At 36.0% G+C, this 26,310-nt stretch overlaps 1 protein-coding gene across 1 annotated transcript; it reads left to right on the top strand.

The window, feature by feature from the left end:
- Window positions 1–348: 348 nt before the first annotated feature.
- Window positions 349–23,552, top strand: LOC138839081 (focadhesin-like; the record flags this gene model as incomplete). Its single annotated transcript, XM_070038752.1, has 6 exons — window positions 349–441; window positions 8,445–8,533; window positions 13,667–13,711; window positions 18,014–18,122; window positions 20,835–20,951; window positions 23,314–23,552. Coding segments are annotated over 6 exons (692 nt in total), but the record flags the coding sequence as incomplete, so codon positions are not given.
- Window positions 23,553–26,310: the final 2,758 nt, after the last annotated feature.

Genomic DNA, 26,310 nt, shown 5'->3' with positions numbered 1-26,310 from the left:
GGGGATTTGCTAGACAATACACAGTTCCCCGGCTTTGGCATGAGGTATTCTAGCATTTCTCCATAATTTTCAAGGATGGATTAGTATTGTACAGACATCTTAACTTGTTATCATTATAGGATTGTATTTGCTTTAATTTAGAAAATTCCAGGTTTACTTTATGTAAAGTTGTTTTTTCTCTGGGAATATATAAAAGATATTATTTGAGGTTCTGATCCTGGCTGATTTGGTTTGCTTTAGAATTTAAACCATTTAAAGTAAAGGAAAGCAAGAAGTGGTGATATAGTTTAACTTTTATTCTGTTGTAATTCTGTGTAATCTAACATGTCATGGTACATCTTCCTACAGGTCCACATCCAGCTTTCAGAGTGGCACCGTGCACTTTTTCTTCCACAGGCCTGGCTTGCATATATGAACCGAGCTTACCATGCCATTTTACAAGTAAGGACACTATATGGGGTTTACTTTGTTCATAATGAATAGGAAACTTACATACATACATAATCACACTTAAATTTCACACTCATATTTTAGATATGAGACCCTTGTCTGTTGTATGGCTAGTGAAGATCTCCTCCCAATCTGTAAGCTTTCTATTGATTTTGCTAGCTGTGTTTTTTTGCCATGCAGAAGCTCTGCAGTTTCATGCAATCCCATTTATCCAACCTGTCTATGATTTGTTGTATTTCTGGGTCTTTATTAAGAAGATTTCAGCCTGTGCCAAGGATCCCTAGAATTTCTCCTGTTTCTTCCTGTAATGTTTTCAGGGTGTCTGCTTTGATTTTGATCCATTTGGAGTTGATTCTGGTGCAGGATGATATATAAGGATCTGCTTTAGTTTTCTACAGGTGTTTAACCAGTTTTTTAAGCACCGTTTACTGAAGAGGCTGTCTTTCTTCCATTCTATTATTTAGCTCCCTTATCAAAGATTAGGTGGCTATAGGTCTGTGGGTTCATTTCTTCAGTTCCATTCCATTGGTCCTTAGGTATGTTCTTGTGATAGTACCAAACTGTTTTGATTACTGTGGCTTTGTAGTAGAGTTTGAAATTTGGTATTGCTATTCCTCCAGTACTGTTCTTTCTGCTAAGGATTGTTTTTGCTATTTGGGGTTTTTTATTGTTCCATATGAATTTTTGGATTGCTTCTTCTATTTCATTGAAGAATGAGGTTGGGATATTGATAGGTATAGCATTGAATTTGTAGATAGCCTTTGGAGGTATTACCATTTTCACCATGTTAATCCTTCCAATACATATGCGTGGAGGTTTTTCCACTTCTTAAGTTCTGCTTTAATTTCCTTTTTCAGGTTTCTAAAGTTTTCATTATAGAGGTCCTTCACTTCTTTAGTTAACTCCTCAGTATTTTACTTTTTGTGGTGCTATTACAGAAGGAGTTGCTTTCCTGATTTCAGCCACACTCTTCTCATTGTTGGCATATGGAAAAGCCATTGATTTTTTAGGGTTAATTATATACTCTGCTACTTTGCCAACGTTTTGAATTAGCTCCAGTAACTTGGAGTGGAGTCCATGGGATTCTTTAAATACAAAGATCATGTCATCTGCAAAAAAGGAGAGTTTTACTTCATTTTTCCCTATTTGGATCCCCTTTGTGTTTGCATCTTGTCTTATTGCTATTGAAAGCTCTCGATTTTTATACGAACTGTTCTGTCTCATCCTACATGGCAAAGAAAGGGTCAAACATTCTCTGTTTGCTTACCTAATTTCTACATGTTCCTTATATCAAGTTGTCTAGAAAGGCATTTGTATTCTTCTCTTCTCAAAGGATTATATGCTCCCTCCGTGTTCCTTCTTAGTAGCCATGACCCACCCCAGTTTTGAAACCCTTATTACATTAGTTATTTATCTGAGGTGTCCAGTTGTCTTTATGCTCTTTAAGGGAAGAAGCTATACTTGCTTTTCTGATGTCTCTGCCATTTGACATGTGTCTAAAATATAGTAACTTCTTACTAAAATGTGAGCTCTGCTTAATTTTGTCTTCATTTGTATTGTAAGTGATAGATCTTGAAGTTTTAAAATAGAAAATAATTTTTGGTCACTAGAAAATGACATGAACAGTTAACAGTTTAAGAAAGCAACTAGCAATATTTTTCTTTTTTTTTTTTTTTTTTTTGGGTCCGGTCATGGGGCCTGAACTCTGCGCCTGGGCGCTGTCCCTCAGCTCTTCAGCTCAAGGCTAGCGCTCTACCACTTGAGCCACAGCACCACTTCTGGCCTTTTTTCTTTTTGCTTATGTGGTGCTGAGGAATCGAACCCAGGGCCTCTGGCATACAAGGCAAGTGCTCTACCACTGAGCCACCTTCCCAGCCCTAACAATATTTTTCTTTAGCTTAAAGTCATTGTTAAGAATGTTAGAAAAAATAAAATATGATATTACTTAAGTAATTTAGGTTCTAGAATACAATTTTCATGGAGTCTTAGAACTTGTGGTGTTATGGTTATAGGTAACAGCTATTTTATAAAATGGGATGGGAGAGTGAGAGTGGGGAATTGTATAGGTTGGCAAGAATGACTTAGTATTTAGACACTCATCTCAGATTAAAACCTTCCTGCAAGAGAGGCTGTTGAGCCTAGGATTCATAAAACATTGATAAATTTTCAGAGATTTTGATCCATTACAACTGAGTAGGGAACCAGAAATCCTCATATCTAACAAAGCACCAGGTGTTTTAATGTCACTAGTCTACCAGCCACATTTTGAACAAGAGTTTTAGATGGTACCACCAAACTACTGTAATCTACATTTCAAAGATTTCTGTTGGAGCCCCTCTTTCCTTTTGCTCATTGCTATTTTAACTCAATTCCGTTAGCCTCCATAGTGTTTGGACGCCCAGTATGTTTTGAATCTTTCAAGAAGAGTGAGCTTGCAAGTCAGAACGTACATTACTTCACATTCCTATTTTACTAAGCAATTTTTTCAGTGTTTTTCTTCACCAAAGATTTATGGAAAGGGACTACCTTGCTAGGCCTGGTGTGGAGTGTGTGGGACACAGGGAAATAAAGCAATCCTAGCACTTCCTGCCTGTGAAGGCCCAGTGTACTGAGACAGGCTAACTTGCCCAGTGGCTATTCAGTACAGCAGCTTTAGTGCTTTAATAAAAAAGGGAACAAAATGCTGTAGCACCTCAAGGAAGGGAATAATAGCTCCTCCTGCAGAATGAACTGGGAATTTTATTTAGCTCTTAGTATAAGGAAGGCCAAATTGAATAGTATTATGGTATAATTTTTACAGATGGCTTGCAGTTGATTTAAAAAGCTCTGTTTCCCCTATCACAACTACCATTTATTGAATAACTAGCATGTATCCAATATTTAGTATATATGATTTCATTTTTTCTTATTGAGTATGTGCTACTAAACCCACAGATAACTATATTATAGATAGAGGAATAGAGTTTGCTAGGCAATGAAACAAATGGCCCAGAACCCAACAGTAAATGAAAGAACCAGAACTTAAGCTGGATTTGTCTGACTTGAGAACATCTGCTTTTCCCACTGTGTGGTGTATTTTTGAAACACCACCATTAATGCAAATTTGTTTTAATGTTTTAAAGGACAGATCTATTTATGAAAAGCTTGCTCACTATTTTTAGTAATGCAGAATGATTCTACCTTACTACTGTTGCGGTGATGTTATGAATCTTTTACCATTTAATATGTCTTTGCTTTGGATGTCTAATGAACAAGTTGTATTGAAAGTTAATGACAAGAGATGTGTAACTGAAAGGCTTAGACTATAGCAAGAAGGTCTTTAACATTAGCAGAAATTCTTCTGCTTAGCCACCTGCTTCCAGCTCTATCTATTCTTTTTCACATGTGTGGTTGACATGTGGGAAGTATGTGAATATTTTCTGATTAAGATGACAAATACATGTACAAGCAGATTGACTATTGAGAGACCTTCTTGTTAAAAAACTTTCTACAGTCTTCTATACTTTGTTTATCATCTCTCCTCTGATGTTGAGGAAGTTCAGGTCTCTAGCCTTTGTGAAACTCTCCTTGGGAATATGAGTATACCTCAAACAGGCGACAGATGAAAGCAGGTTTACTTCAGACAGTCATTTTCTGGGTTAGCTTCATAGCTACAAAGTAATCTGAAACCAATCCAAGGGCAGGAATTGAGACCCTAATAAGTTATTTTGACCATTTGAAAGAGTTGTTTCTCATCTGTATGTATTATAATTGGTGATAGTGGTGGTGATAGTAATAGTAGTAGTGATGGTGGTGGTCGTTGTACTGGGGATTGAACTCAGAGCCTTGCACTTGGTAAACACATACTACTTCTTTTGCTTCTGTAGTTTGTTTTTAACATGAAGTGAACCAGATGAAATTGCTAAGTAATCAGCAAGCTCTTGGTTATACAAGCTGGAAATAAAAATTAAGAAGAATGGATGGATTACTAGTTGAAATCCATAGTCAATACCAAAACTCAAGTTGAGATGATCACTTAGCCTGTTCTCCTATTAAAGTTTCCCCTTGGCCCCTTAACTAGAAATATGTGACCATACTGAATGCCACTGGACATTTACTGTAAGCAGGCTAAGAATTGGAAGGCAAGGTGGATTTGGATAAGTAACCTAACATTTACTGGGTAGATCAGTTTAGGGAGACATTCTAGAAGAGGGAGTAGAAAAGAATACAAACTCTTGAGGAAGAAAAATTATGAAATTTAGGCACAAAAGATTGATTATACTAGTTTATGACCTGGGAGATTGCAAAAATTAGGCCTTCTCAGGAAGTTGCATGTATTCTAGCCTTCTTGTATTATTTATTTCCAAATAGGTTTTTAGCTTTCTAATTTCCTGTTTCATGTATTTTTTTAAAGCCATTATAGGAAATAGGTGTTTTAAGAGTAAAGTTTCATAATTTAAAACGCACAAATAGCAATGTCAGATAATAAAAATCATTTTCCCTTTTACTTTGCCTTCTCTCCTGGAAGGGTGATATAACTGTTAAATATTAATGTCAATATCTTTTAGTTTAATCATTTCTGATGCTTTCTTCCAAGAGACAGTAGGAAGAATAAAAAGGCCAGAATTCTGTCTTTGACAATATAGAGTTTGTTTTTGAGGAACCATTCACTTCATGAGATTATGTAGAATATAAAACATAAGTTATTTCTGAAGAGATTTAAATATCTTTAAGAAAGAAGATTTAGCAAGAAGATTATAAAGGGAAGTGTGGATTTCTACTTTTTAACAATACATCTACACAGTAAGAGGAAATGGCTTTAGATCAAGGCAATCTGATTGTTGAGTTCACATCCTGAATCCTTCAAGCTGTCATGCTTCTTTCATTAGTATGTAGAGATCTACATTTCTTCTGTATTACCTTTGGGCTCTGCATGGTTTGTAGGAAAAAAGACAACCAGTAGAAAAATGGACAGAATTTAAAATCCAGTGTCAGTAAACATTTTTTACTTTTTGGTTTTTTTTTTTGGGGGGGGGGTGTCAGTTGTGGGGCTTTAACTCTGGGCCTGAGCATTGTCCCTCAGCTCTTCATCTCAAGGCTAGCATTCTACCACTTGAGCCACAGTGTCACTTCCTAGTAAACATTTTTAAAAGCTTAATCTCATTAGTAAATAGTAAAATAAAGTAAAACTATAATAGAAGTATTTCACATCTACTAGAATGATAAACATTATCTGGCAATTTCAAATGTTGGTGAGGAACCATGACTTAGTGCTGGTGAAATGTAAGCCAGCACAACTATTTGTGAAAATGGTGAGGCCTGATTCCATAATCTTACACAAAATCTGAGTTCTTGTTTCAATTACATTTAAAGAATGTAATTCGTGATGGCAGAAACAGGAAAATACTTGATAATCCTGAGTATAAAACAATGGAAAGGATAATAAATATATTTGAAATATATTTGGCTTTAATATTCTCTCTTTAAGAGGCAATATTAGTTATGTTTCTATTACATTTTAAAAATGATTAGCTGTGGTATTTCTTTTTATAAATTAACTCAAGAATTTGAAATATAATGTTGGAGCTATTGGTAAACAACTTTTCTTACATATCACATATCTTTTTTAATTTTTTAATTTTTTTTACATTTTTTATTAATAAGTTTTTATTGTTAAAGTACCATACAGAGGGGTTACAGTTACATGAGCAAGGTAATGAGTACATTTCTTATCAAGCATTGTTGCATCTTCCTTGTTTCCCCTTACCATCCCTCCCCCCCCCAAAAAAAGTTGTAAAGTTCGTTTTTTGACATACCATTTTGTACATTTCATTGTTACAATGGGTCTACCTGTATCCCTATTTAAACAATTTGTTTTTTCCCTTCCCCTCCCCAAATTATACCAACATCAAATACAGTGAAAACAGGGGTTATACCATGGGGGGAGGGACATACAAAGCAACAAAAAATCACCTTATAAATATGTTAGAAACAATAGCAAGAAAGAAAACCCATTTGAGTCCTTATCTTGGGGTTCATTTTGTCTAACATCAACTTATGTGATCTTTTCTGCTTGTCTCAGACATATACTAGTTATTACAAATAAGGGAAACCATGGGACCTATGTTTCTTTGGGCCTGACTTACTTCACTTAATTATTGTGAAAATACTGTACAGAGAGTTTACAGTTACATGAGCAAGGTAATGAGTACATTTCTTATCAAGCATTGTTGCCTCCTTTGTTTTTCCCCTACCATCCTTTTCCTCCCACCTCCACAACTACATTCCTCCCCGCTAAATTGTAAAGTTCGTTTTTCAACTTAGTGTCTTCTACATCTTATCGTTGCAATGGGTCAACCTGTATCCCTATTTAAATATTTTGTTTTTTCCCTTCTCCTCCCCAAATTATACCAGCATCAAATACAGTGAAAACAGGGGTTATACTGTGGGGGAAGGACATACAAAGCAACAACAAAAAAAAAATCACATGGTGCCTTATAAATACACTAGAAACAATAGCAAGAAAGAAAAAAACCACTTGTGTCCCTATCTTGGGGTTCATTTAGCTTAACTTCATCTTATCTGGTCATATGTATATAGCTTTTGACCTTTTTTACTTGTCCCAGACATATACTAGTTATTGTAGATAAGGGAAACCATGGTACCTATGTTTCTTTGGGTCTGGCTTACTTCACTTAATAAAATTTTTTCCAAGTCTTTCCGTTTCCTAACAAATGGGGCAATATCATTCTTTCTGATGGAGGCATAGAATTCCATTGTATATGTGTGTGTGTGTGCACATATATATATATATATATATATATATATATATATATATATATATATGTGTGTGTGTGTGTGTGTGTGTGTGTATATATAGCACCTTTTCTTGATCCATTCATCTACTGAGGGACATCTGGGTTGGTTCCATTCTTAATAGAGACCCAGAAACACAACAAATCAAAGAAAGGTTAGACAAATGGGATTGCATGCAGCTGCAGAGCTTCTGCATGGCAAAGGACATAGCTAGCAATAGAAAGCCCATGAATTGGGAGAAGATCTTCACTAGCCATACAAAGGACAAGGGTCTCATATCTAAAATATACTTGGAACTAAAAAAATTAAATCCCCAACAACAAATCCTCAAAGAAACAACTGTCCAATAAATAAGTGGGCTAAAGACTTAAAGAGAATTTTCTGAAGAGGAAAGAAGGATGGTCAATAGACACATGAAGAAATGCTCAACCTTTTCAGCCATAAAAGAAATGCAAATTAAAAAAACATTTAAGATTCCACCTCACCTCAGTTAGAATGGCTATAATCATGAACTCTAGTAACAACAGATGCTGGAAGGGATGTGGACAAAAGGAAACCCTACTGCATTGTTGGTGGGAGTGTAAACTTGTTCAGTCACTTTGGAAAGTAGTATGGCGGTTCCTCAAAAGACTCCACATAGAGCTCCCCTATGACCCAGCAATCCCACTTTTGGGCATTTACCCAAATGATAGCAAACAAGGCCATACTAAAGCTACCAGCACACTATGTTTATTGCAGCATTATTTACCATAGCTAAGATATGATATCATGTATATCTTATGTGTGCTTTTCACCTAAATAATCTATTATCTCTACCATTCTGTTCTAATACTGGTGCCAAGACCCCATCTTGGTATATATCAACTAAAATTGCCAGTTCCTGATAAAGGAAGGTGAATACCATGTAGGGGACTTTGAAAATGGGACCTATGAAATTCAAATCTGCTTTAATAGGTATCCTGGAATGAAGTTCTTTTTACTAAATTTGCCAAACATACAACCTCCTCAGGATGTACTTCTGATGAGTCTAGAAATACCCGAGCAGTGATACATTGTTTCTTTTTACTCATCCTCTTTCATAATCAAATATGCTATCAGGATATAAAACCAACTGGAAAAGGATCTATTTCCCAGAGAACTTTTCAGTTCATTGCAGCCATTGATTTTTTGCATTCTGATTTATGTTGCATTGTTTGCAGGGAAGAATAGGAGAGCTGGAGCTGCAGTTAAAACATGGGAAAGAAGGACCTGAGGAGGTGCAGTACAAAAGAAGCACTGCCTGGCTATGGTAAGGGGATGGCAATTTTTGGCTCATTATTGTCATAAGAAATGAGTAATGAAGGAAACAGCACCACTTTAAATTTAATACTGGTGACTTTTCCTTGTGTTTGGGCCTAAATAAAAACAACAGTTCAAATATGTATATTTTTACCCATTCCCTATATGTTATAAGGGAAGCTTTATTCATAAATTACATGCATATAATAGATATACCTCAGTATCCATAAGGAATTGATTCCAGGTTCATCTATTGATACTAAAATCCATGGATGCTCAATTCAAGAGAATTCTCAATTCTCTTGAATTGAGCATAAATATAAAATAGCATCATGTTTGCATGTAACCTGTGCACAGATATATGAAATAACCCCTAGGTTACTTATAATAACCTATACAATGTGAATGCTGTGTGCATAGTTGTTAGATGGCATTGATTAGGGAATAATGAAAAGAGACACACATTTGGTTAAATTCATGGATGCACAGCTCTCAGATACCAAGGGCTGAATTATGTAACTATTTTTTTCTGACACAATATGGAAATGGTTTGCCTTCCTTCCCTATACTTTATTCCTTGTAACTGATTATTTTGTTATGCTTTTGAATGAAGGTTCTGTTTTTCTCACTCATTTCATTGCCATCTTACCCACATTTAGTTAGGAATTACTCCTCTTTACCTCTGCTCACCCTTCTCTAAGACATCTTCATTATTAGGAATAGCTTTACCCTGTCAGACCTTTAATTTCTTTAGCACAGACTCCCTCAGGTACTCCTACTATATTACCTAGAAATGTGTAATTGCTGGCACATTAAAAGCAACTTAAATTGTCATATATGTTGAGAAGAATACTTAGTCAGATTAATTGTTGCTGCTGCCTGAATTGCCAAGAAAGTACCCAGAACCTAGATAGTTTTGTCTACAGCTATAAGTTGCTTTAATCTAAAAAAAAAAAAGTCTGTAAGTTACTTTATTTGTCCAAAAAGAATCTCTCTGTATATTTAATTCTATTTGTACATTTTATAGATTTAGCAAAAAATAGTAATGCAGTTTAAAATTTTTGCTATTGGATTTAAGAATGGAGATTAAGAATTTGGACGGCACTATTTGTTTTCTGTTAGCTTTGGAACCCAGCTTTTATTTCATCTTTTGAAAGTTATGGTAGGTAGTATGTATGTGCTTCACTATCCAAAACATAGAAAGACACCTATAGATATAAGTCCCTAGTGAATATATAAGAATTCTAGAAGTTACTTAAGAGTAATATAGAACTAGAAACTTTGCAGTTAAACTAGTAGTGACTCACTGGCACTGGTGGCTCATACCTATAATCCTAGCAACCCAAGAAGCTGAGATCTGAGGACTGTGGTTTAAAGCCAACCCAGGCAGGAAATTCCATCAGACTTTTGTCTTAAATTAACCACCAAAAAGCTGGGAATGGAGCTGGGAATGACTCTAGTTCTAGAGCACTAGCCTTGAGCACAAAAGCTCAGGGACAGTGCCCAGGAACTGGCACAAAACCAACCAAACCAAACCAAAACCCAACAAATTTGTAGTGACTGATAAGTTTTTTGTTGTTATGTGTTTTTGTTTTTGTTTGTTGAGCTGGTCCTGGTGCTTGAAATCAGGGCATAGATGCTGTCTCTGGGGTCTTTTGCTCAAAGCTAGTGCTCTATCTTTTGAGCCATAGCTCTACTTCTAGCCTTTTTTTTTTTTTTTTTTTCCTGCTTAATTGGAAATAAGAATCTCACAGTTTCCTACTCAGGCTTTCTCCAAACAGTGATTCTCAGATCTTAGCCTCCTAAGTAGCTACAATTACAGATACGAGACATAAGTGCCTGGCTTAGAAATCTATTTTTAAATGAGTTCTTCATCCACTTACTTTATTGGAACACAGTTCCAAATCTGCATAGAGACATGTTTGTTATTTCAAAATGTGTTTACTGAGTGCATGTGCTATCATGCATCTCAGCAGATGAATTGATCAAGAAAATGTGATATGTGTGTGTGTGTGTGTGTGTGTGTGTGTGTGTGTATATATATATATATATATATATATATATATATATATATATATGTCTGAATTCTATGCCTCCATCAGAAAGAATGACACCTCCCCATTTGTTAGGAAATGGAAAGACTTGGAAAAAATTATATTAAGTGAAGTAAGCCATACCCAAAGAAACATAGGTCCCATGGTTTCCCTTATCTGCAATAATGTCTAGGACAATGTGAATGTCCTAGGACAAGTGAATGTAAATGTCTAGGACAAGTGAAAGAGGTCAAAAGCTATGTACATAGACTATATAAGCTGATGCTAAATGAAATGAACCTCAAGATAGGGACACAAGAGATTTTATCTTTCTTGTTCTTTTTAATGTATTTATAATGTACTATGTGATTTTTTGATTTCTATTGTATGTTCTTCCCCCATGATATAACACCTGTTGTCACTGCATTTGATTTTGGTATCCTGAATATTGTATATACATTTTTCTAATTTGGGGAGGGGAAGGGAAATAGGATAAATGGAGAGGAGATTGATTAGGGTCAGAATGAGGTAAAGTGGAACTTAAACTGTTTTCTATGGAAGTTCTAGGTTAGTATCTTTCATATGGCCCTTGATGAAGCCTGAAGGAAGTGATGGTGTGAGCTATGTTGATGCCTGGTGAGGAATGTTGGAAGAGGGGGAATAGCATATTTCAAGGCCTGGGGTATATAACCTGCAGAGTGACCAGTGTGACTTGAAGAGAGCAAAGGAGGAAGTAATTGGATGTAAGAGCAGAGAAATTCAAGAGATGGATTACAAGGAGTCTTTGTATACCTGAAGAAAATTTTATGAGATGGAGAAATATTGGAGGATTTGAACTAGAAGATGTGATTCATAATTTGGAAGGATCCCTCTAGGTGATATAGTGAAGATATATGCTGGGAAAAATGATCAGGAGTCCACTGCAATAATTCAGTAACAAAAAAGCCAGAAATTTAGTCAAGTGTTAACAGTAGAAGTACTACAAAGTAAGTAAAAAATTGAATCTATTTTGAAGGCAGTTTCCATTGTTCTTTAATTCTATAAGTCTAAATTATTAATTTAAATGAGAGGAAGGTAGTCTAGGATGTTACCGTATTTTCATTTGCTAAGGAGATAGCCTGGATAGAGCCTCTACTCTACTGGTAGAGCTTTTGCCTAACAGGCCCAAGGCCCAAGATGTGATTACCAGCACCACAATACCAAACAGTGTGGTAGGGAGAATAATGAAAATGGGGGAAGGGAAAACAGGTGGTCCAGAAAGCTAGAAGGGAGTAGGGAGAGAGCTCTGGTACACACAAAGAAGTTTTTGTCTTAAAAATATAAGATGAGTCATCATTTTATAACAAAAGATTGCATTGGATATACCACTTTCTCTTCAAGAAGGCAGAAATTGATTTATTTTGGGGATTGAACCAGAGTCACACACTTGTTAAATAAGCATTCTACCACTTGAGCCACAACTCCAGACATGGACAATACATTTTAGAGAAATTTATTGACAAGTGATTTTTTTCCCACAATTATGATCTGAAAAAAAAATCTTTTGCTCTTAAGAATAACTCATTCAGCCAGGTGCCTGTGTGGCTCATGCCTGTAATCCTAGCTACTCATGAGGCTGAGATCTCAGGATTGCAGTTGCAAGCAACCTGGGCAGGAAAGGCAGTGTGATATTTATCCCCAGCTAACTACCAAAAAAGTGAGAAATGAAGCTGCAGCTCAAATCGTAAAACACTAGCCTTGAGCATAAAACTCTGAGACAATGCCCAAAAGAACTCATTTACAAGATGCTAAGATTTTGCTATATGTTAAATGCAAACATTTCTGTGTAAATGTAACAAATATAAAAAATTATAATTTTGAAAATCTTCAGATTTATAAAATTCAAATTTCATTTGATCCTTTATGTGTTCTCTCTTACTCAGTTACTTCAAAAAGTTTTAAAAAATTACATTTAAACATAAATGGTAAACCATTTAAAATGTGGAACAATTTAAAATGTGGAAGCTAGTGATTGCTTTTCACTTTATATCAATGCTATTTATTGGGAACAGATGTATTTTTTTCTCTATGAACATTTTGATAGGTTCCTGCATTTCTTTCTTTCTTTCTTTTTTATTTTGTCGGCCATGGAGCTCGAACTCAGAGCCTAGGCTCTATTCCCAAGCTCTTTTTGTCTAAGGGTAATGTTCTACCATTTTGAGCCACAATATCACTTCCTGTCTTCTGGTGGTTAACCGAAGCATTTCATGGACTTTCCTGCATGGGCTGCTTTGAACTGTGATTCTCAGATATTAGCCTCTCAAGTAGTCAGAGCAACCAGCACCTGTCAAGTTCCTGCTTTTCAATGCAGCACTATAATTTTCTTCTTTTGGCTTTCACAAGATTGGATATCTGAAGTTTGAAATTGTATCTTATGTACACATGCAGTGACTATTCCATATATAGAATTTAGAAATAGAAAATTGAGCCTTTGTGCAAAAGAAATATAGGAAACGTCATAGTCAATGTGAACTGCCATAACAGAAACACTATAGACTTCATAGCTTTAAAACACCAACCTTATGTCTCATAGTTCTAGAATCTGGGAATCAATACTTAGAAGGCTGGTGTATGGTGAGGGTTCTAGGTCCTGATTTATAGATGGCTATCTTCCCATTATATCCTTAGGTTGGAGAGGAAGCAAGCTCTTTTTTGTCCATTCTCATTAGGGCATTGATCCCATTAATAAAAGGGCCTCACCTCCTAATGCCATGACATTGGGGGTTCAGATTTCAACATAGAGATTTGGAGGGTAGATAACATTTAGCCCATAGAGGAGAGTAGGCTAAAGGATACTTGCACAGACACTTGCAATGACTCTGTCTCAGATTTTCCTGTACATCTCTCCTCAGTTGCATTCACCCCTTCCCATCAGTGACCCAATGTAAAGGAAGATAAAACTGTCTTTGAAGTAAAATCTGCTGCAATTCTTTCTCCCTGCAGGAAGGTTATCCATACAGTTTTAAGGGTGGGAGTCATTGCTAAAGGATCTTATTAACTGGTGTATAAGGGAAAAAGATTGAGTTCTTGCTCTCACATAAACTTGCGTCTATTTTCCATCTTTATTTCAGGGTCAGAGACATGTTGACTGATGAGATTACCAAGACTGCTGCAAAGTAAGTCATTTATTGTTTCTCCATTTTTTATTCAACTTATTTCCTGGAAGATATATGTGTGTGTGTATGCTATAATATATAATAATATAATATATAGTTTGGTTATATATTAAATAATATAGCATACATATAGTTTCATAACTTTAAGGACTGAAAGTACTTTCTTGTTACATTTTGTTTGTTCATTTGTTTTTTTGTGGATCTTGAAATCAAGGCCTGGGTGCTGTCTCTGAGCTTTTGTGCTCTAGGCTAGTGTTGTAGCTCTTGAGTCACAGCTTTATTTCCAGAGATAAGAGTCTTAAGGACTCCCATCCAGGCATGATTAGAACCACAATCCTCAGATCTCAGCCTCTTGAATAGCTAGGATTAGAGACCTGAGCCACTAGTGACCAGCTGTTTTTTCTTTTTGTTTGTTTGTTTTGTTTTGTTTGACATTTAATACTTTTTTTTTTTGTCATTAGTGGGGCTGAACTCAGGTCCTGGCCACTGTCCCTGAGCTTTTGTGCTCAAGGCTAGTACTCTACTACTTAGAGCCACAGTTCCATTTTTGGTTTTCTAAGTGGTTAAATGGAGATAAGAGTCTCACTGACTTTTCTGCCCAGGCTGGTGTTGAATGGCGATCCTCAAATCTTAGCTTTCTGAGTAGCTACTTCTAGCTTTGCATCTAGTTGCCAAAGTTAAACAAAATGCTTTGTTCTTTGGCTTCGTAAAGGATCAAAGAGGAAGAAGTAAATAAATTATTCAGAATGAGTGAGTTATGTGAGATCAACAAATAGATTTTTAATTTCAACTGCAAAGTGGCAAACAAATCAAGTAGTCCTTCCCTTCATTTTCTGGGTGCTGTTGTGTCCAGGGTATAACAAACACTAATGCAAAGACCCAGTAAAAAGGCAATGTCAGTCAGCCTTGTGCCCTTTTAGCAAGCATTACTTGAATGTTACCGCCTTGAGGTTTTTTATTTACCTTAAGCCAGTGTTCACTAAGAAAATTATACCCTAATGAAGTTACTCAAAAAAATCTCTTCAGGCTCCTTTGTTAACAAGTTGACTAATTGTTCCTAGCAGTAAGTTACATGCCAATTATTTTTATTTTTTTCTTCCACCATTACCTTGACCTTGTTCCTTCTTAGTCTCCAAGTAACATAGGCACACTTGGACTTAGTGGGTCTCTTGTGTGCTGAGAGGCTGTATCACGTGGAAATATTAAATGCAATCTAGCTTATCTCAGTTAAGATTTGGGAAAAGCAAAAACAAATCACAAAACAAACCCAAATAGGTTAACATGAAATCAAATGAGAATATAAAAACCTGGTCTATCTTTGAGATAGCTTTCTACCAGTACTATATCTTAAGCAGGGACTTCACTGCGATATCTGATCTCACACATAGTAGCCTCCTGTCCTCAGGTCTCTGAATAAAGAAAATGAGAACTGGGGATCCTCATCTGCTCTCATTTCTGTGAGGAGCATTGGCCATCTGTAGACTATATCTGTTGACAAAATGGAAAGAAAACATACAACCTGCTTTTCCAGTCTGGTGAATTACATACAGACCGAAGGGAACTCAGAGATGTGTTGCTGGTGGTGACTGCCTGTTATATAGTCTACGTATATCCTGGTAAAAACAGTGCTGTAACAATTGTAGCCAAATACTTGAGGTTGATAAAACTAGCTAGCAGCTTTCTATTAAACCATAATCTTGCCTTTGGAGGAGTTTTTGCACTTCCCATTTGAAAATTTTATTTCAACAAGACTTTCATCTTCAGATTTGAAAAGCATTACTTCATAATTAATTACCTAAGGAGAGTGGGTTCAAATTCTGAGTAGTATAGAGTATAACTAATTCATGTTCTTATGATATTTACTCTCTTTTTTATCAAGAATTTCAGTCATTTTTTTCAGGCTTTATTTTATTAGAGCAAAATAGTACTAGGCATGACAGAAAGTGAATAGGAAATATACAAGGTCCAGAGGCTGAGGTAGATTTTAGAGCACAGGAAAAAATTCACTGCTGCTTCTTTTAGCTTCTTTCCATTATCTTCCTCCAACCAGGCAAAGATCTCAAACATTGTCATCTAACAGTTTAGCTTTCTACCTTGGTCTTTGACTGCCACTGGCTTGGGCCAGGAAAGAGCTTGTTTTGTTTATAGTTAAATGCAAGATGCAAAACACCAGTCAAGGGTTCAACTGATTTGTTCATTTGAGAGTGCTTTTCAAGCATTTGGGTTAGAGCTAAGGGAGAATTGGAACACAGATAGACCTGATGATTGATGGAAATTTGTTTTCATTGTTATTCATTAAGTAGATATGAACCTAAGGCCAAAAATCCCCAAATGATTGGGTCATTTTGTTAATATGTAACATAATACTTTGTCCCTAAGAAAAGTACCATTGAAACTCATCCTTCCTTGGGCTTTCTAATTAGGTTAATGACATAGGGTTGTTTCAAAGGACAATTTAATTAAAATGTCAGTGGTGTTGCCTAGATAAATACTGTAGCAATGCTGATATGTTATTATGCAAATTAGTCACTGCTGTTTGACTGGCAGGAGATAGTTATTTGAGTAAACGAAATGAGTTTGATTGAAACAGTTATAGATTTCACTGGCCAGCTTCTCTGCAAGTTTGTTTCATTGAGTATACCTAGTGCTTTCTTTCATAAACTACAATTCTGGGCATGTAGAGAATGAAATGTAATCAAGGTACCTTTAGACCCATTTAAAGATTAATGTCCAAATGTTGAACCTGCAGTCAAAGATCTAATTACCAATGGTTTTAAGTACACATTTGTCCCTTTTTAAATAATTCATGTTCGGCTGTATCAAGACCAGTGGAACTTTTGAAATAAAATAACTTGAAGCACAGTTTTAAAACTGAAGCTGGCTGGGGTTTATACATATAATCTTAATTTTCAGGAGGCTGAGATCTGAGGATCAAGGTTTAGAGTCACCATAAACAGAAAAATCTGAGAGACTTAGCTCCAAATAACCAGTAAAAGCCAGAAGTGGAGCTGTGGCTCAAGTGGTAGAACATCAGGAGCAAAAAGCCTGAGCAAGAGTAGGAAGCCAAGTTCAAGCTCCAATACTAGAATGATTGATTGAATGAATGAATGAATTAATTAATTAATTAAAAACTGGGGCTAAACTTTCTCAGAATTTCAGGTTTTAAAAGATAGTATTTTCATCATCTTATGTAGTAATCTTTTTTAGTAAGATTTTATATACAATTTCACATGACCACGTAAGTGTTTTCTGCATGGTACTAAAAATGAAGATCTAATTTACAAATCACTATTTTTTAATCTCTAAATTTCCTAACCTTAATTAATGGCCATTTTGTTTAGGAAAGGCATCAGAATATTTCAGTTATAAGGAAGAAGACAGGAATATCAAGGCTTGAGGTCTGTGCAGCTGAAAAGTTAGGGAAATACTATTTCAAAAAACAAAACAGGGATGGTCTTAATGAATGCAACTTTAGCAACAAAGGAGGTATAGCTGGAAGCATCATGGTACAAGGCCAGTTGCAAACATTACTAAAGCAAACAATGTCTGAGGGCATGGCTACAGTGGTAGAGTACCTGTCTAGCAAGCATAAGGCCTGCTGAAAAAAAAGAAAAAATAAAAATAAATAAAACAAGATACAAGTTGAATACTCCTAACCCACAATGTTTGAGGCTAGAAGTATTTGAGACTTTGATGCCTTACAATTTTTGGAATATTTGCATAGACTTTACCAGTTAAGATTCCCTACTCTAAATATCTGAAATCCAAGATGCTTCAAAATCTGAAACTTTTTGAGCATCATTGCTCAACCTGTGTTAGATAAAAAATATTTAGTTTTAGGTGGGCACTAGGACTCATGACTGTAATCCTAGCTACTCTGGAAGTTGAGATCTAAGAATCCAGATATAAAGCTAGCCGGAACAGCAAAATCTATGAGATTTGTAAGACATAAACTCAAGCCATAAGTGGAGATGTGACCCAACTTGTAGAGCTCCCGCCTTAAGTGAAAAAGCTAAGGGACAGTGCTCAGCCCCTGCATTCAAATCCTGTAGCACGCGCGCGCGCACACACACACACACACACACACACACACACGCACGCACACACAAATTGTCACTAGTGTCAGGAGAGAAATTGACATGAGGGAGCAAACAGATCTGTATTTATGAGGAATATAAATGAAGGAAAGTGCAGAAATATGTGCTTTTTTGAATTTTTTAATCTCATTTGCGCTCCCATGACCTTTTCCCTTCTTGACTAATGTTTCTAAGTCCTTTCTTGGAATCTTTTCTTTTAAAACAGAGAGAGTCCTGTAGTCAAAGGCAATGCCCTGCTGGCTTTAAGCAGCCTTGCTGTTGTTGCATCCAAACATGAAACCAGCCTCTCCTCAGATTCTGATGGATTCCTGGAGGTGAGTTAGGGTATTTTAAGGCAGGTGGGCTTTGATTATATCTCTTTTAAGCCTGGCTTTAAGGGGCCTGCCTGAAGATTTGCATACAAGATTCAATGCAGTGATTGCAGCACTAAGTTATGCTACTTGATGAGCCTCTACACTGTGAGCCCCACCATCTCCCTGACTTTTGTTTGCTGCTTTTCTGTTTTGCTTTCTCTATCACAGTTAAGTGGTCATTTCCATTTGAAGGTGCCAATTTTATGCAACAGGGGTTGTCTTTTTGTGATTACATCAGTGGTAACTAATCTTAGGAGGTTAACAAGGCTTACTGAAAGTGAACAATGCTGTCAAAAAATGATAAATAAGCAGGGTTTACAAATTGAAAAAAATGTACTTTGCATTTTAATTGTATATGTCAATGATAAAGTGCCTATTCATTTTTGCAAGGCATTTATTTCTTAATTAAACATGTGGAAAGCTGGCCAATGTTCATTTCCAATGTACTTTCTCAGATAATTCATATCTGTCAAAATAAAAAGGCATGGATTTGTTCTTGTTTTAATCTCCATTATCTGGTAGCTATCATTAGCTGGAGACAATATAGCCAAGTGGTTAAAACCATAGGCTTTGGAATAGGAGAGTCCTTCATTTAGTTCTTATTACTTCAACTTATTAGCTCTGTGGCCTCTTTCTAGTAATCCCTTTCAGAGCCTGTTTTCCCATCTGTAAAATCCTAACTAGCCGCTGTGCTTTACATGTAGTAATTCATTTAATCTTTAAAATGAATTACTACATGTAAGGCACAACAGCTGGTAAATACGAAGCTCTCAATAATAGTAACCATTGTTAGCATCTGAGTCACTTCATTGTTTTTTTGCTGTGGAAGTGAGACTTTATTCAGTGTTATTCAGCCTGTCTGTACAAATAGGCCATTTGTATTCTCTTTTCATAGTATCTTCTGGTTGCAAAGAAATCAACTCTGACTCATTTTTTTTTAATAAAAAAAAAAGGATCTGGAAGCCTATGGAGTTGAAGACAAAGCTGGGTTTGGGGGGTAACACGAACTCAATTTTAAGAAGTCCAGACTGTAGGTATTAAGAAAATACTCAGCAGACCATCCTCACTGGGGTAGATTAACTCTTGTCACTTATTATCCTTGCACCAGTTTCTTGTAATTTAGACACCCAGTGTTTTGTGACCACCCTGAGGTAAGACAGGATAGGTTGCTTCATTGTACATGTAAAAAGTTGCTAAATAGTTTAGTAGAGAGAATTTTCCAGAGGACCATATTACTAGAAAACAATAGACAAATGTGTGGCAAGAGCTATAAATGTACTTTACATATAGAGAAGGGGAAGACGCGTAGGGATATTATAAGAATGGTAAAAGTATAATTACTTCACATGTGAATGCTTACTTTGGAACCCAGAATATTATTTTAATAATGAGAAAGGTGAAAATTTTTTTACAGAGGAAGTATTTCCTTTATAGAATATTTTAGTAGAAACCACATAATAAATAGAACTACAACTTAAAAAGTTAAGGCCCTTTTTATTTTTCAGTGCTCTTATTTCTTTGGTGTTAATTATGCTGAACTAGCAGTTGTACAGTTAATTTGTCCTAGAATAACAGAGCTGAGGGGAGGGGGTCTAGCTCGGAGTTTGAAGTCTGGGCTCTCTTGCTCTTTGCCCATCCCCACTTTCAGGAAGCCATGCAGCACAGAGATGGGCTTTGCTTTTATTTTTGATGACTTTACTTTGATGACATCTTTATTTAAGTTTTCATTATTTGATTGAAGTTGAACTTTTCAAACTTCACTCAAGTCTATATATGACTAATAATTAAATATTAAGATGAAGGCCTTATTTGATTCAAGAAATTTTTCCCAAGGAGATACCCACCACTGGATTGACCTTCGTAGTTGGTATCACCTAATATTTCCATGTGAATTAATAAATGCTCATGATATCGGTGGTCATGAATGATTTTTCACAACCAAGGATTTCTTTTAAGTGAATGGAGTTTTCTTACAATTTCTCAAGTGAAGGTCATCATGACACCTATCTGGTAATATTAAGAAGAAATGCTAAAAGTGTTCATAAAACCATTGTAAGTTGGGCTGGGAAGGTGGCTCAGTGGTAGAGCACTCGTCTTGCATGCTCAAGGCCCTGGGTTCAATTCCTCAGCACTACATAAGCAAAAAGAAAAAAGCCGGAAGTGGCGCTGTGGCTCAAGTGGTAGAGTGCTAGCCTTGAGCTGAAGAGCTGAGGGACAGTGCCCAGGCCCAGAGTTCAGGGCCCATGACCGGACCCAAAAAAAAAAAAAAAAAAAAAAAAAAAAAACATTGTAAGTTGATTGCCTTCTTTGTGAAATGATAACTAATCAAATTGAGAAGTTTTACATCAGTTTTTTTCCCCTACCACATTATTTTACCATGAATCATTGAACAGAGGGGAGTTTTGAAGGGCTGTAGGTGTGTTGTTTTGTAGATTCTATTTTCCCACTTCTGCTGTATTTTGTATTAAAGATAAATCATATTGGGACATAGGTAAAGATATCTATTTGTCAAACATCTGTTCACCTCATGTAGTCCAAGCAGGTGAAGTTTACTTATGAGTAATAACATTGCATTATTTTATACAGAAGGGGATTATACCTTGGATGCCAGAATGCTTAGATGTGTTTCTCTCCTCCGCCCCATTATCATTTCACATTATTCTTCATCTGTAGTTTCAACCTAATTTTCTTCCAATGAGGGAATGGATTTCCATGGTCCTTGATACTCTCCTGGTCATTGTGGATAGCCATTACCAACCCAAAGGACAACTTTTCTCCTGCTTTTATCATGTAAGTGTGAGAAATAAAAATAATAATAATAATAAGAAAAGCCAAGAGTTGATTCTTCGACATCAACTACTGTCATGTATCATCCATAATGTGGTAATATAGTATGATTCTCAACTTTGGTTGTTACTGGGAAATTTCAGTGTATGTGTGCATGTGTGTGAATGGTGACTAGACAATGTAGGTATAGAAAAAAACTGATTTGTAGGTCCATCTCCAATTTAACTGCTCTGAGATATGCCATCACCAGCATTTTGAAAGCTCTCTAGGCTTCTCTGATGTGTAGTCAGAGCCAAGAACTACTGTTACAGTAGGACATATATTGTCTGAATTGTGAGAGATTCAGAGTTTTTAGTTATGTTTTATTTTGGGATTTCTTTGGATCTTTTTGTCCTTATTTATATGTAATAATCACAGCTCCAGATTTTTTTCTTTACTTGTTTTGTAGATGTTGACTTCGCAACCTTTATTTTTGTTTTCTGTACTAATCAAATGAAAGTAATAAATACTGATTTGCTGACTTTCTGAAAGATTGTGAGGACCAGTTTATTTCAACTATGTTAAAAAGAACTGTTTTAAAATAGTGAAATACTCTGTGAATACAAAACAATGTTGTCATTGGCCATACCAAAAAAAAAAAAACGGACCTGCTACCCACAATGATTTTCCATCCTGATGCTATATTCTGATACTTGGAGCACCATGAAAACATACTCCTTTGTTTAATTTTCCATCTATTAGAGTTAGGGTATGCTTTCTTTCTGCATCTGCGTAGAATTACTTTGGTTCTACCTTATTGGTATCATTGCTGAAGGAATTATAGTAATCATGAGACAGTCAGCTGAGTGGCCGAGGATTAGAGTTGATTTGAATAAAAATATTGCCCAGATCCTGAACTGTTGCTAAGATCACAAATTTAGACTGAAATCCAACGCCTATAGTCCTCTCTGTACATCGTGTGTGCCTCTGACCTCTTGCCCATGGGAGGACCTGGTATGTATTCATCTGGGACTTTGGATCTGGTATTATATTTTTATTTATAGTTCAAGATAAAAAAATGACTTCTCAGATAATATGGAATTGAACTGAAAAGTAGATTTTACTCAAAGAAATAATTTCTTCATGCTGATTTGCTCAACTTGTTTAGAACTTTATGGAGTCTTTTGCAGTAACTATCTGACTCAGACTTTCACTGGAACAGGACATTGTGTGAGATTCCTAACAATCTGGCTTAGTTCTTATGAACCAATAAGGAAACCTCTTTACTAGCTAGCTTGTGTTGCCTCTTACCTTTGTGATTTTTATGTGATTGTGCTTTTCAAAGCTCTGCTTCAAAAGTCACTTCCTTTATTTCCTGTGCTGTAGCAGCTGAGTCATTTTCAGTAACATTGCCATTTGAAAGTGCTATATTAACTTAAGAATGTAACTTAGTGCATGTCTGATTTTTATCCTTTAAGCGAGCTTAGAAAAGGAGTCAGCAGAGAATTAAAAACACATTTTAGTTGCTTTGATTGTCACAGACAACTCTGTCTTTATGGCATGTCTGAAATTTTGAAATGAGTAATAGTGAGGAGTGATAGACGGGCTTTCTCTTCCACTTGAGACACATAGATAAATGTGTAGAATGTCTGGTCGAGCTGACATGAAATTCTTGTAGAAGCTTTTCAAATTTAGCCATCCTGTCATTTTATTAGGGTTGTTACTCATTTCTTTACCCATAATTACATATCGGATGGAGCATATAGAGCTCTCCATTTCATTTTGAATAGCTAGTTATTGCTTTGTAACCAGAGGCTTTTAGGATTTCAACTTCCTTTTTAATTAAAAGGAATTAACCCCCTGTAGGAAATAATCCATCTACTTGGAAGTATTCCCACCAAAATTTTTGGGAGATGTGCCAGTAGATCTTTGAGCTAAACTTAACACACAGTTCTCTACACTAAACTATACTTTTTTTCCCTTCTATTTTTTTTCTGTCTTTTCTTGAACATTCTTACTTTCTGGGCATCTATAACATGGCTTGGATGTTTGTCCAAGTTCAGATACCTTCACTGTTCATTTTTCAATATGTGTACATGTGGGCTTTTAAAAACACTGAAATTCTTTCAGTATATTAAAAGAATTCATGACCTCTAGGCATAAGGAACTTGTCATTTTCTTTTTCAGATTTAAAGAGACATAATTAGTTAAGTGACTTGATTAGCAAATTGTTTCATTGAGTAAAAACAAACTGGAGCCAACACATTTAGTGGAGACAAATGTGAAAAAAACCTTGTATTTCTATGTAGTGCTTTTGTGGGAGGTATGCCTCCTTTATGCTTTAAACAAAAGGCTAACCCGGTTTTCTTCCTTTGGCATGTCCTAGAAATCGTATTCTGGTGAAAACACAGCTAGTGCCATTGCCCGTTCTGCCGCTGCCACGGCTTTGTCTCTCCTTGTGCCAGTTTTCATTATCTCTTGCAAAGAGAAGGTTGAGGAAATCCTGAACATGCTGACTGCCAGGTTACCTGGGAAACCGAGTGCTGATGAATCTCAAGCCGTGCAAATCCACATGGGCCTTGCTTTGGGGATGTTTCTCTCTCGCTTGTGTGAAGAGAAACTCAGGTACAGTTTATTAAAATATTCCTACCTTTCTTTTTGGTGAATTAAGCGAAGCATTTTGCATACTTACACAGTCATACCTAAACAATGTATCTGATTAATGTGTGGCTACTGAACTTTTTGAGATGGGCAAGTTGATCCTTTGTTCTCCCTTATGAGTGAATTAGTCTGTCTAAAATAGCATCATATAGATGGCGTGCATTGTAAGGATTAATGAATTCAGCTGATTGGTTACTTGAAAGTCATTTTCTGCTAAGAGGAAAAACTCAAGTACATTTGTATTATAGGCAGCTGCAAAAATCTAATCTCATGGTACTATAAGTAAAAAAGAAGCTTCTTTTTTATTATTTGTAGGCAATGAAAATACTGATTTAAAAAAAAATTTATATCATTGTAAAATGGGAGGAAAGGACTGGAGCATCCCTTGTGCCTGAGGGGTGTTGGAAATCACTGGATCACCAGAGAACTGCATGTACCCAGCTTTAAGTACTACTTTCATCCTGTGCCCTGGCTACATTTTAATAATCCGTAAAGAGTCTTAATCTGTGCATATTATACTGTGTGCTTTATTCAGTGTGATTGCTTGTTTAGGGGACTTTATCCTTGAATAAAGCTAATGGAATATCAAAAGACCCAGGTGGAAAATTCCACTAAATGGAAAAGCTTTCTTGTTCACGAATCTCTTCCAGTTCTTTGTACTGTTTATGCTTTATTTTATAACAAACCTTAGAATTCTATATATCCAGATTGATTACAGTGTGATCCAACATGAATATTTGGTAGTCATGAATATTTTGATGCCAGTGACTTAGAATTTAACCCCATTTTCCTGCATAGGAAATAGGATAATAGGGGGAGGCATCCTGCTGTGATGTTAGATGTCTTTAAACTCCCTTGGTTGCCAGACAGTAGTGGTTCAAAAGTGAAAATCTGGTGTTGATGTGAGGAAACCAGCTGATAGAATATCACATGTAGAATCTAGTTTAAAACTAACAAAGTTAGTGTTTGTAATTTATATCATTTTGTATAAACACTGATAGGTGAAGCTCTTATGAGAATCGCTATTGATCTGGGAAAGTCATATTTCAGATGATCATTTTCAGCTTTTGAAAACATCTGTCAGAAGACTGGGATGATTGGCTTAGACTCTGCAATCATAAATGGAGCATGAGCAGAAAACTCATTTTGTCCTGTCCACTAGCATTAATACATATTGGCTGGCTCTAGATGGAAAAAAAAAATCTGCCCTTTGCCTAGGAATTGACTATTTCAGAGAAAGAGAGAGAGAGAGAGAGAGAGAGAGAGAGAGAGAGTTTGAACATAAGGTATTTTTACAGACAAAACTTCACAGTGCATTTTTGCTGCTTTGTTACTATGCTACAAATGACAGGCTTTTCACCATCTGTGTTCAAGCTCCTTCTTCAGGATCCTATCAAGCAACATGTTTTACAACTAAAAATGAGCTGTGGCAGTTTCATTTCAGGCAATTCATTTCATCCTATCCTGGCTCTGGCTCTTTTTATCACTAACTTATGATGAGACAGTGCCCATTTTAGGGTTGACAAACTTGCATTTGATGTTAATTTCATCATGCTATGTAGAAAATCCTGTGGTGATTCCTCCAACCCAGTCGTCTCTTTTTCTTAGATGCTATTGTACTCCTGTGTATCTTATTTGAATTATACCAGCAAAAAAACTCTGGGCAAAGATATCAAGAAGTTCTTTCCATGACTGAGTAAATGCAGAATAAATGCAGAGTTTAACGTTACCTGTTGTTCCTTGTTTGATAGCATTCTTCTTCAGGCCCATGTAATTATCCATGGTTCCCACCTTCCCAGTTTTTTGCAGTAGAGGAAACCAGCCTTGAACTAATAGAGGTTCTACTAGATAATTAGTGTTGCTATAGAATGACAGTTTGGGGGAAAGTTTCTTTGTTTTTTTGTTTTTTTGTTTTTTTTTTAAATCAAGATAACTGTTTTGAGGTCTGTTATTGTCTCTGAGCAGTCAATAATATCAAATGACCACTTTGGACCAGAATTAGGATAGTACATTGGTTCCAGAGAATGAAAAAAATCACTTTGTAGAAGAGAATTGTGACAATCAGTCCACTAAGGCCTTTGAAAAGGCTTCCTGAATTTAAATTCCAATCAGAAGAGTGTATTATCCTAAGCCCAACCCCCACAGTTAATAAGTATGATCGCCTTAACATTTGTTTAGCATACTTAAGTGTATTTCCCTCCAGAAAACAACTCTAATCAGACAGTGAGTTAAAGCTATTATATCTGTGTATTTGGGTGAATGCATATGTATTTCTTTAATGATAAAACATAATCCTTCATCTTGGGTGGCATTGCTGTAGTGTTGGTTGTGAAAAGATGTTACTTAGAGTACTCTAGGGCTAGTTGACATTCCAAGGTCTGCCCTTCACCTAGGCTGATCTGAGGCAGCAGTCTGCAAGCTGAGATGCAGTTCCTCTGGATGATCAAGTGTCAGTGATGATCAGGTATCAGTGAGGAAGTCACTCTGTGCCTAAAGAACCAGTCATGGAGCCTCCTAAGTTGTATTTTGCTAAACGGGTCTTTGTTCTTCCTAAGATAATTACAAAACAACAACACTATTATATAAAGGTAGAAAATGATAGGGCTGTGGTTTTTCCCTCTTTACTGCATAAGTAAAGGAATAGAATGTATCGCCTGTATGATGGAGACATGCAATTAGAAGTGACAGTCTTTACAATGAAGAAGTTTGGAATAACTATTGA

The sequence above is a fragment of the Dipodomys merriami genome, unplaced genomic scaffold, assembly GCF_024711535.1.
Source record: "Dipodomys merriami isolate MVZ:Mamm:240054 unplaced genomic scaffold, mDipMer1.0.p SCAF_2910, whole genome shotgun sequence".
Taxonomy (NCBI): domain Eukaryota; kingdom Metazoa; phylum Chordata; class Mammalia; order Rodentia; family Heteromyidae; genus Dipodomys; species Dipodomys merriami.
This window is presented reverse-complemented; position numbering and strand designations above follow the sequence as displayed.